At 47.3% G+C, this 11,162-nt stretch overlaps 1 protein-coding gene across 1 annotated transcript; it reads right to left on the bottom strand.

Moving 5' to 3' along the window:
* Positions 1–1,969: 1,969 nt before the first annotated feature.
* Positions 1,970–5,317, bottom strand: Pou4f2 (POU class 4 homeobox 2). The gene is made up of 2 exons (XM_005386664.2): positions 5,000–5,317; positions 1,970–4,563 (listed from the first exon to the last, which is right to left on the bottom strand). The coding sequence occupies exons 1-2, from the start codon at positions 5,288–5,290 to the stop codon at positions 3,622–3,624; spliced, it is 1,233 nt and encodes a 410-aa protein (XP_005386721.1). The 5' UTR covers positions 5,291–5,317; the 3' UTR covers positions 1,970–3,621.
* Positions 5,318–11,162: the final 5,845 nt, after the last annotated feature.

The raw sequence follows: 11,162 nt of genomic DNA, 5'->3' as shown, positions 1-11,162 counted from the left end.
GAGGTAAACATACAGTTGCTGTTACATAACTTCTTCAAAAAAATCATGGTCATGCAATCATGCATGAAATTATTATGTGCTTCAAAATTTACCAAAAAGAATAAATAACTCTTTTATTTTTGAGCAGCATATCTCTTGACTTGTACTAGTTTTACAAGATTTCTGTCTTCCCTCAAAGATGCCATATTTGAAAAAATAAGACAATAGCACAATTTATCTGTCTTCTCCCCAACTTATTCATCTTTATCTTAACATGCGCAACCTTCAATAAAATGCATATGGTCCTTCAATAAAAACCCACACATGGGAAGGGTTAGATATAACTTACTGAAAATCATTTTTATCTTAAATCATCAAATTTCATCTGCTACACATTCAAGATATTTCATTATTTTTCTCCACTCTGAAAAAAGGCAAGCAAGCAGAAAGTTCTTGGGCTGGTTAGAACTATTGCAGTAGTGCGGTCATGTGGTAGCTGGCCATGGTGCTGAAACGTATACTCCATATACTGAGATTGGAAGCGGGCAGTTTGAAAAGAATTTCAGGAAAACTGAAATAAGAATAAGCAGGGATATGGCCAAAGGAACTTTCAGCCTTCAAAAATACAGAAATAAAATGAAACACCAATTTTACTATATTTTAACTCAAAACTCTCTTTTAAAATCATGTTTCTGTGCTTCTAAGCAATGTATTTCACTATTTCTTAATGAACTCTTGGATATTGTTCTTCAGGGGTCTGCATTATTTCATTCATGGGGTAAAAAAATCCCACTGCTCATTCACCATCCAACTTTTACAACTATTTTTGTTGCAATTGGAAGTTATAATTGGTTTCTAACAGTATTTAATCCCAAATTGAACAACTATAATAATTTTTATTGAGTTCTGGGCTATTTTCTAACCTCCCTCCAAAATAATAAGCATCCCAAGGCAGTTTCATACCAGAAGGGTCACATTTCAAGTTATCAGAATTACCTTTGGATGATGGCCTGGTTACTTCCTCTTATTTGATGTACAGACTAGTATACTGTTTGCACATTAACTAGTACCATGACTAATTGAAAATATAATTATCTAAATAGAGCCTGACTGGAAAGATAAACTTTCAAAATCTAGTATGTTGCTCAGCTATAGTTATTGACATTATAAAAATGTGTTGGGGTGTCTTTAAACTAGGACCAGGAAGACAAATGGTCAGCGTTTCCTTGTGTCAATACTGAATCAGTAATACATAGACTTTAACCAGCTCTAGTGTCAGACTGAGTCACAGAAAGGAATAAAAATTTACTCCTCCTCCCCCCACTAGAACGTCTTCCTCACCCACACTCTGCCTATTACAGTAATATTAGTTTTATTAAAGATTATGGGAACTGGAGAGAAAGAGACAAGACAAGGTAGACTTTGTAAAACAGCAATCTAGGTGCTTCCTACAGTGGCTTGGATCTTTACAGGAGTGTGATTGAACTGAGAACTATAATGGGCTAGCCCCTGGTCCTCAACCTCGGCGCTCTCCAACCAGGCCTTGGGGCTTGCCATACCCAGTTTACTGGTGCTTCTGAAAAGTGAGATAAGTTCCCTTTTCCTTTTACCCAAGAGGTGGTAGACAGTGGGTATAATTGTTTCCATTCAATATCTGTTTAAAAGATTCTCTTTGTAGAATCATTGCAGGTCTGCAGAAAGAACTCCAAAGGAGATATTCAGAGGCAAATATCACAATTTCATCTGAGTAGATGAGCAAAACAATCTGTGATATGAGGTCGATATATTAAGAGGCTATTATAAATCCTTTTTATGCTCTCCCAGGGAAATATCCCTTACTAAGTCTAAACCATAGTTTGATAAAACCATACCCATTAAATACCAAAATGTCCTTCTACCTTTAGAAATCCCTCATCCAAATAATATCAACATAAATGATTAGAACAGCATCACATTTTAAAAGTCATTTAATATTAATAGCATATTTTAATGAAAAACAGCATACGTTGCCAATAAAACATTAAAATCATCTCTTCAATGAAAGACAATCAAACAACACCAAACATAACTTAATACATTACCATAATAAATAAACCATCTATTAACAAAAACAAGAAACCAGGTCATACACAGAACTCAAGACTTTGGAGAGCCTCAAATGGAACAATACAGCAAAATTTGTAAGAATATATCTATATGTGCATCATTTTGAATGAAATATTTACAATAAATAAGGTACCAGTCATTATGTACCTATTTTTTGTTTCAAAAAAATTCTACCAAACAATGTGAATTTACAAGCAGTGCACTGTCTTTCTTATAGTTCAATTTCATTTTTCTACAAACAAACCTCCAAAAGGAAAAATTGAAGGATTTCTATAAATGTTAAAATGTAGCCAATAGAGCAATTGAAAACTGGAAGATTGAAACACCTTGGTGAAATCTCAAAGTCTGGAAAGACAAGCACCAAGTGGGAAATGCACCTAAAGCTAGAAAATGATGCATTAGTCATGTTTCCTTTTGCTTCTTCTCTTGGAGATGTGTGTTTGTGAATGTGTGTACATGTGTGGGCGTGTAAGGGAGAGTGCCAGAGCGCGTGTGTAGTGAGGACAATGTGGGAATCCCCATTAAATAGGTAACGAAGTAAACAATACTTCGGACTGTGAATCAGATCTACACAATTAAGACATTCATTACTGAGTGTCAACTCACAAAACAGAACACTACCAGTAAAACCAAAAGAAAAATCTTCATTCAAAGTGAGAATATACAAATGGGCCAAAAGCAACACGGTGTAAGGAGAAAACTGTAAGTATTCAATAAACTCATCAAAGAAAAATTTTTGAACATCACTAACTATACGTTTCCCCCGGTTTTTATTTCTTTAGACTAAAGAAGTTTTAATTAATTAGAATGTGCACAAAATTAAGTTGCTAGAGAGATAAATTAATAATTTACAGAGGGTTGTTCGGCAATAATCTAATGATAGCTTTCAAGATCAGTGAACACAGCAGGCGCAACTCCTTTCTTTAGCATTAACACTTCAGAGAAGAAAGAAGGGGGTAAGAACCACGATAAAAAATATATATATATAATATACAGTGTAAATGCAGAAAATCTGCCATCTTTTTTTAAAATTGAAAATACTTTAGAGATGTCTCTCTCCCATTAAGCATCAACTCTAGTTTAAAGTTTCAGTCTTGAATCGATTTCTATTTCTGAAAAATAGCTGCAAAGTGTACTTTTAAACTTGGACAAGGATGATGTCTGTAAGAAAAAAAAAACAAATCTTACTTGCTCATTCTTGAGGACTTTTAAAAGGCTGTCTCCTGCTGCCCTGCCAACAGCCAGCTCCACACTTCCTCGGAAGAAGCTGAGGTGGGGCTCAAAGGGATAACTTCGCTGCAACATGACAGACCCCATCTTTTTGTTTTTCTTTGCTTTGAGAAACCGTTTCACATTTTCACTGCCTTGGGCTCGGTCGTTTTCCTGTGCGCTTGCTCTTCAATCCTCGCGGTCTCGGGATTCACATTTACCGGAATTGTTTCTGGTCCGCCAAAAGTGGAAAGAAAAGAGGCAGAAGAGGTGGGAAGGGGAGGAGGGGACGAGAAGAGGGTTTTCCCTGGAGACGCCAAGGGTCTCCTAAATGCCGGCGGAATATTTCATTCTTTTCTGTTTCTGCCTCTGGTTGCAGAACCAGACGCGCACCACGTTTTTCTTAAGATCCAGCTTCTCCGCGATGGCGGCGATCTTCTCCGAGGAGGGCCGGGGCTGGATGGCGAAGTAGGCTTCCAGCGAGCGCTTCTCGGGTGCGGCGATGGACGTGCGCTTGCGCTTCTTCTCCGCGCCGTTGAAAAGCTCGGGCTTGGTGAGCTTCTCGCGGTGGGATTTCTCGGCTTCCTCGAGCCACGCCTGCAGGATGGGTTTGAGAGCGATCATGTTGTTGTGCGACAGCGTGAGAGACTCGAACCTACAGATGGTGCTCTGGCTCAGAGAACCCACGCCGGGGATCTTGAGGTTGGCCAGCGCGGAACCCACATCTGCCTGGGTCACTCCCAGCTTGATGCGTCGCTGCTTGAAGCGCTCGGCAAACGCTTCCAGGTCCCGCGGGTCGGCGTCCACGTCGCTCATGCAACCCATGTGTGAGGGCAGCCCGTGCGCGTGGGCCATGCTGAGCGCGGCTTGGTGCATGGGGTTCATGGTGGCCATGTGGGGCGCGTGAGCGGGTGTGGACACCACCGCGCCGTCGGGGCCCGCCATGGCGCCCAGGGCCAGCCCGGGACTCAGGTGCTCCAGCAGCTCGCCCTCGAGCGCCTGGTGCGGCTGGTGGTGGTGGTGGTGGTGGTGGTGATGGTGGTGGTGCGTGCCGGCCAGCGCAGAGGGATGCGAGATGGGTACAGATGAGGAAGAGGCGGCCGACGTGCACGGGATGGTGTTCATGGTGTGGTAAGTGGCGTCCGGCTTGAAGGGGCTGTGGTGGGGCGGATGGTGGTGGTGGCTCTTGCTCTGAGAGACGATGTCCACGGCGGCCAGAGCCTCGGCACGGGCCAGCAGACTCTCATCCAGCCCGCCGAATATATTGCTCTGCAATTGCAAGTAGAAGGCACACATTACGCTCAGCAGGGAATTGTGCACGCTCTCTCCGGAAGCCCCGGCCCAGCTCCACACCTTCACCGCCGCGCCTACAACATTCCCAGAACGTTAAAATAATAATAACGGTTATAATCCTGCAAACAGGAGGTGAAGAGCAGAAAGAGAGATGCCACCGAGAGCAGCCGAGAGTGCAGGAGGAGGAAGTGAGCCTACAGACACAACACAACACAACACGCGCGCAGGCAACATCCCAGGTCATAAAAATTAATATGAAAGGCAAGACCCGCTGAATACTTAACAGAGAGAGAGGGGGGAAATTGGTTGGAGGTGTGGGGTGATTTGCTGTGCAGACATGAAAAAAACATCAAGCAGATAAAGGGGGCTGTCAAAATGTGCCTTTAAGCGGTGATTATGCAGAAATACGCACCGGTGGGGTTGGAAGACAAGCTCTCCGCATCGCCTCCGAACCCCCGCCGCCTCCGCCACCGGTGCCGCTGCTACTGGAGCTGCTGCTCCGGCCTCCGCCTCCGCCGCCGCCGCCGCCGCCGCCGCCGCCGCCAGCGTTGCCGGAGCTGTTCGGAGAGCTGGCCGAGGGCGCCGCGGGCGCCGAGGAGCCCGGAGAAGCGCTGTGCAGTGCGGAGTACTTGGGCTCCACGTGCAGGCTGCCGCCGTGCGGCATGCTGAACGCCTGCTTGCTGTTCAGCGACATCATCATCATCTTCCCGCCCTCCGGGGCGCTCGGGGGCCGCGAGCTCTCCGGCCCCAGCTGCGGGGACGCTCCCGAGAAGTGCTCGGCCGGAGCCGGAGTGTGAAAGGACAACGCAAAGTTGTGCTCCCCCACCGCCGCCTCCAGGCTCTGCACTCTTAGTGAGGGTGACACGCTCAGCTCCTCCGCCGCCTCTGCAGTCTGAGCCGGTGCCGGGCTCCGGGTGGCGCAGGCTACAGACCTGCGCGCCCAAAACTGCCCCGACTCATCCAGGCCGTGGAGTTATACGCCCTTCTCCCCGCGCCTGCCCCCGCGCCTCCTCCCTCCCGCCCCCGCGCCTCCGCCCTCCCCTGCCGGGAAGCACTAGCTCCCGCTCGGATGCTCGCGCACGCCCCTTCTCCCCTGTGCTCCCCCACCACCCGCCAGGCTATGGTCCTTTCAGCTCACCTGCACCCGCCTTCCGCTCCCTTGCCGCGCCCACCGCCTCCCAGACCCGGCAAGCGCTCTGATGTCGCCGCCCCTCTTGGCTCCCAGCGGCTCCTACTTACGCGCGCACCCCTTTCCAACCTCACCCGACGGGCCAGTTCCCTGCTTCAGTCACCTGGCAGTGCCTACCTAGGGGCCGGCCTCCAGCGCCTCCCACTTCTTCTGCTGGGTCTACACCTCTCTAGAAAGAGAAACTCCGAAATAAAGTTGCTGTCCAAGCCAGCCTTGACTAGGTTTTCCCCCTGGACTACTCAGAGTTGCTCTTACCTGGCTGCCTCCTCCCTTGCCTCCTGCTTACCACTAAGTTCCAGGCCTCCGCCCCCACTCGGCCCGCCTCTCCTGGGAGTTCAGGTGACCCGGATCCCGGGATCCTGGCCACTGCTGAGAACACGGACCCCACGGCCAGCCCCGCGTCTCTGCGCTGCTCTGAACTCCGGCCTTGATGCGCGCCGGGGTCGGCGCTCTGCTACCCGCTCCCTCCGCCCGGCGGGTGCCTGGTGCAGAAAAGACATGGGTCGGCGGGGCTGCAGGGCTTTCTCTCACTCGATTTCTCGCAGCTCTCAGCGGATTGGACAGCTGCAGAGCCGGCTCGGGTCGCCAGTGCGCATGCGATCCCCCTCACCTCCAATAACACCCCCACCCCGTCTCACACACACACACACACACACACACACACACACACATACACACACCTTTCACATCCTCTTCTCTTCCCTCTCCTTGTATCCAGAACAGTGTGAGTTGGGTCTTGGGAGGATCCACTGGCAAATCCTGCCTCTGGATTTATTATTCTTCATTAGCTACGATCAAAGGAAAGAAGGGCAACTGACAGAGGAAGAGGTGGGCCAGAAATTACAGAGCGCATGTGCTGCCGAATACCACAACACACACACGCGCGCGCGCGCATACACACCCTCGGGGGCTGGCGCGAACTCCACTTATCTTCATTTCCACAGCAGCTTCGCGCTGACAGGGCCTATTTTTAGCCAACACTTTGCTCGCACTTTTGTCCCAGTGCAGAACACTTTTCTCTAGAAGTGGACACACAGTTCCAATTGCAAAGCATGAAGACAAGCCCCCACCCCCACGCACGCAAGCACACACGTACAAACATATCATCTTCTTTCATGCTCCTATCTTCTCTCTACTTTCCCTGCTCTCGGGGACTGCTGCTGTCACCTCCCTAGACCGCGGAAGGCGCGGGGCTCAGGCAAGGGTGAGAAGGCCGGCTGACCTGGACGCAGGAACCCGCGGGTGGCCAGACCCGGACAGGGGAGACCGGGAGCAGGTGCAGGCACTGGGAGCTTGGGGAAGACGAGCAGGTGTGAGAGCAGGCGGCAGGCCTGAGAGGCGCTGGCGCGCGCTAGGACAAAAACAAAGTGGAAAAGAGTGTGGCGAGGAGGGACCCTCGGGTGGTCAGCACCCTGAAGCACCGCGGTGGCAGCGGCTAATAGGGGTCTTCTAGTCCACCCCTGACCTCAGCTGGGCGGGACAGCGTGCTCCAGCAGGGAGCGTTGTCCTCAGGAGCCGCGGGAGTAAGTACTTGGAAGGCTGCAGCAATAAGCGCGCTGTGGGCTCTGTCCGTGGTCCTTAAATCTCTGTAGCTTTCGGTCGTCCTTCTCTGGCTTACCTTTCTCTTTCCCTATGCGGAGACAAATAGTAAATAGTAGCCAGGGGGCATTCCTGCAAGCAGCGTTTCCGGGTATGAGGTTGGAGAAGACTGGACACGGGACCGGAGAGGGGGGTGGTGACATGCATGAACATGACTTGGGCCGAGCAGTTCAAGTAAGTATGTAGGTGCTTCATTTCTATCTCAGGGAGAGCCGGGGTAATTTTCAAGGAAACAACAACAACAAAATAACATTGTACAGCTCTCCCCGTCTCAAGCTTCTCGAAATGAAATAAATCAAAGTTAAAAGCCTGAGTATCATTTAATTATAGTGCGAATAGCGCTTTGAAAGAAGTAGAACAACATCTCTAAACAAATTATGACTGGGCCAGGAAGGAATTATTAGATTGAAATTTCATTTAGGCTCGGGAGACACCGCGCTTCACTGTGTAATCTGCTATGCCTCGTCTGATTTGTATGCTTAATTCAGCTTGACGAATTTATTAGTTTTCATAATAGTGAAAAAATTGAGCTGCACTATGGGCTAATGCATTGTGTGTACTATAAATTGTATGTCATCGTGGAAAGGCTGAAGTCTATAGAAATCTTTTATTAATGTCGGTGTAAGGGGGGATTTTCGTACAAGCCTTGGAGAGGTTCATACCAAACTCCACGGCTGCTCTGTCTCCCCGGCCCATTAACATATCGTCATACTAATTAGACCACTTCATCAGTGTTATAATTTCAAACTTCAAATTATGTTCTAATTAACAAGGGTTGTCCAATTTGCTTAATCTTCAAAAGGCTTTGGATGATCTAATTAGTATAAACTGTTGAGCATCTCAAAAGCCTAATAAAAATCCATAAAATTCTTTTGGGTATGTTTTCTATCAGTACTGTGTAAGAGCCAAGGTGAGAATAAAAGAAGAAAATAACAGCAAGACAAATGATTTCACCTACCTGCTTTCCCGGATTGTTAGAGTGAGTGAATCACGGAAGAAACTTTTAGGTATTGCAACCTCTAAATAGTGTGTTTATGTGTTTAAGTAAAGGCACAAGAATACCAAGGAGAAAAACCACATGGGGAAAAATTCTTCTCTTTCATTAGGTGCCTAATTAGATGTAAAATAAAAAGCAACCCTAAGGAGTTTCCCAAGCATTATTGTGGCAACAGTCTGCTGAACTTGAATTGCAAAATCAAATATTTGGGGTGTTTTGAACCTCTCCTTGTCCCCTCCTCTTTCATTCAGCTTAATTACTTGCAATAGTTGTTTTAATGTATGTTGTCACCTGGGAGTATTGAGAAATGCATATCGTTAATATGAATTAATCTTGATTTTAATAGCAACTGACAACTGATCTCCAAAATGCTAAACACTTGTCACCACTTCATATGGTAAATAAGGTAATATAATAAATTCATGTAATAGAGAGGGCACTGTTAAAATGATTGGATAAACTTTGTTTGATGTAGAATATATTGAATAAAACTATTTTAAGAAAACTCTCATGAAAATATTTTCTTGATGATTAAAATCATGTCATAAAATTAACCTTAACATAACTTCTTTATATCTCACATATTTCTCAGTGATATCTCTAATTCCAGGAAAGAAAAAAAAAACACTTTGTCTTCTAATTATCAAGTTGAGGTAAATTAATATGTGATTGTGGGCAATTCAGGAGTTTATTTACCTGTATTTCCTTCCCCTAGAAAACACATACATTTTTAAAAAGTCAAGTCAGAGTTTGAATTCTTTTTCCATTCAGAGTGAAAAATGAACAGCGATTGTGTTGCATTAGAGGGAAAATGCAATTCTTCGTTCATCACCACTACTTGCAGTCTTGCAATCTCTCCCTTCAGGAGTGTCCAGAATACCAACATCCTTGCAGTGATATCAATAAAACCCATTTCAGTTTTGCCCACAGGCATTGCTGCAAAGTGCTCCAGTGAGTGTGAAAGCTGCTCTTAGAGGAAGAAAGAGTCCAGCCCCCTAGTTAGCAAAGGCCATCTAAATAACTAGAAAGTTGGCAACAAACCCAAGGGGTGGAAGCAGATGGCCCCACCTCGGAAACCGGCTTCCCGTAACCCCAGCGTACCCTTGCATGAGCAAGCTCCCCTTCACATTTGTGCCTTTCTCTACTCCTACAGACCTACCTAAAGGGAAAACAGGAGAAAAAAATTCTTTAAAAGCAGAGGTGTGGGAGGGGAACAGATCAACTGTGTGATTGCAGGAGTCTTTCTTCTCACCAAGCCTCTTTGTTTGACAGTAGCTTCTGTCCCATCCACCAGCAGAGGCGGACAGATGTGAACCACTTCCCTCTGGCGAAGAGGAGTCCACCAAGGCTTCCTAGCAGTGGGGTCCCTGAAGTAGGTGCCCCCAACCCAGAAATCGACCCATGCCCAAAGCCATCCCAAGGGGAGAAATCACTGTCTCCTCCTCGTTTCTGGGTCCTACTTTACTATTAAAATTTTAAACACTGCATTCATATTTTACTCTACCTAATGTGTTTTATTAAAATTTAATCTATTAAGGGTAGTGTGATTTCTTTGTATTTCAAACAGAATTGAATTGGACTACAAGAAAGATTTTTCAGAAGACAGATCTGGCCCTATTGTGCACAGGCAGGGAGCAGACGGGGATGGTGGAGGAAAGAGGGGATGGCTGGATTCACTCTCTGGAAATCCATTGCTGGGATTTCCAGGAGGTGACCAATCTGCTTCAGGTTCTTAATGGAAGATGAACTCCCATGAATTCTGGGGTGTTTTCCCTGGATTCTGTGGCTTAAGGCAGAAAGGGGGTTTGTCCATGGAGGAAGAGGTGAGGACTTAAACTCCTACAAGGCCCACATTGTCCTATGAAGAAAAAAGAAGAGGAAAATGGAACCTACCCTCATAACTGGGAATTTTGGAGATGCCTAGATAACCAGTCACAGAATGAAGTGCAGGGGAAACAGGATGATCTTACACTCTAGTGCTGAGCTCAGGATCTGGGTTTGAGGAGAGGTTGGTATATTTTCCCCAAACATCTTTCCTCTTCACAATATATCCACCACTACCCCTGCTTTTATCAAACTTTTCCTCTCCACTGTAGTTTCCCGTGAGCCCCAGACCCTCTTCCTACAGGTTAGAACAGGCCCCCCTCCCCCGTAAAGATAGGAGGCACCTATACCTGGCTCCTCTCAGGATCTTTCTGGCTGACCTACACTTCAAGCTCCAAAGCAAGAAGTCATCGAGTGTCTCGGGAAATTCTCACATCCAGCAATTCCCAGGCTCTTCTAGATCGAAATTCCACCTGGCAACATCCCTCCCATCAATGCCTGGCAGGGCTAAAGGGTGGGAGTGGCTCCCTGCGCTCCAGAGGGCTTGCTCTGGGTCCAGGGAGGGATTTGCACAAGGCCAGGGGCCTGGAGTCCGGAACAAGCCAGGCCAGGCTCTGTCTAGGTAATTCTGGACTGAGGGAAGCTGCCACATAGAGGACAAGGATGGAGCGGAAGCGCCACAGAAAAGAACGCTACGGTTCCCTGTTTTCGCGGAGGCAGGAGAGCAGAGCCCAGTTTCAAGAAAAGCAGAGCGGGAGGAGGGGCTCGCAGGGAGCCGGCAGCCCCAGGCCAGCTGGATGCCTTCCAGGCTGGCAGGCGCCCTCACAACTGCGCCTCGCCTTGTCTGTTTGCTGAGGGCGAGCTGAGGCCGAGCGTGGCAGGAACTCACACGTGGGTACAGCTGAAGGAACCCACTAACTCCTGCTAACCTTAGGCGCGAACAGGACTGCTACCAACAAACTAAAA

This window comes from Chinchilla lanigera, unplaced genomic scaffold, assembly GCF_000276665.1.
Source record: "Chinchilla lanigera isolate Chin_1 unplaced genomic scaffold, ChiLan1.0 scaffold00027, whole genome shotgun sequence".
NCBI lineage: Eukaryota > Metazoa > Chordata > Mammalia > Rodentia > Chinchillidae > Chinchilla > Chinchilla lanigera.
This window is presented reverse-complemented; position numbering and strand designations above follow the sequence as displayed.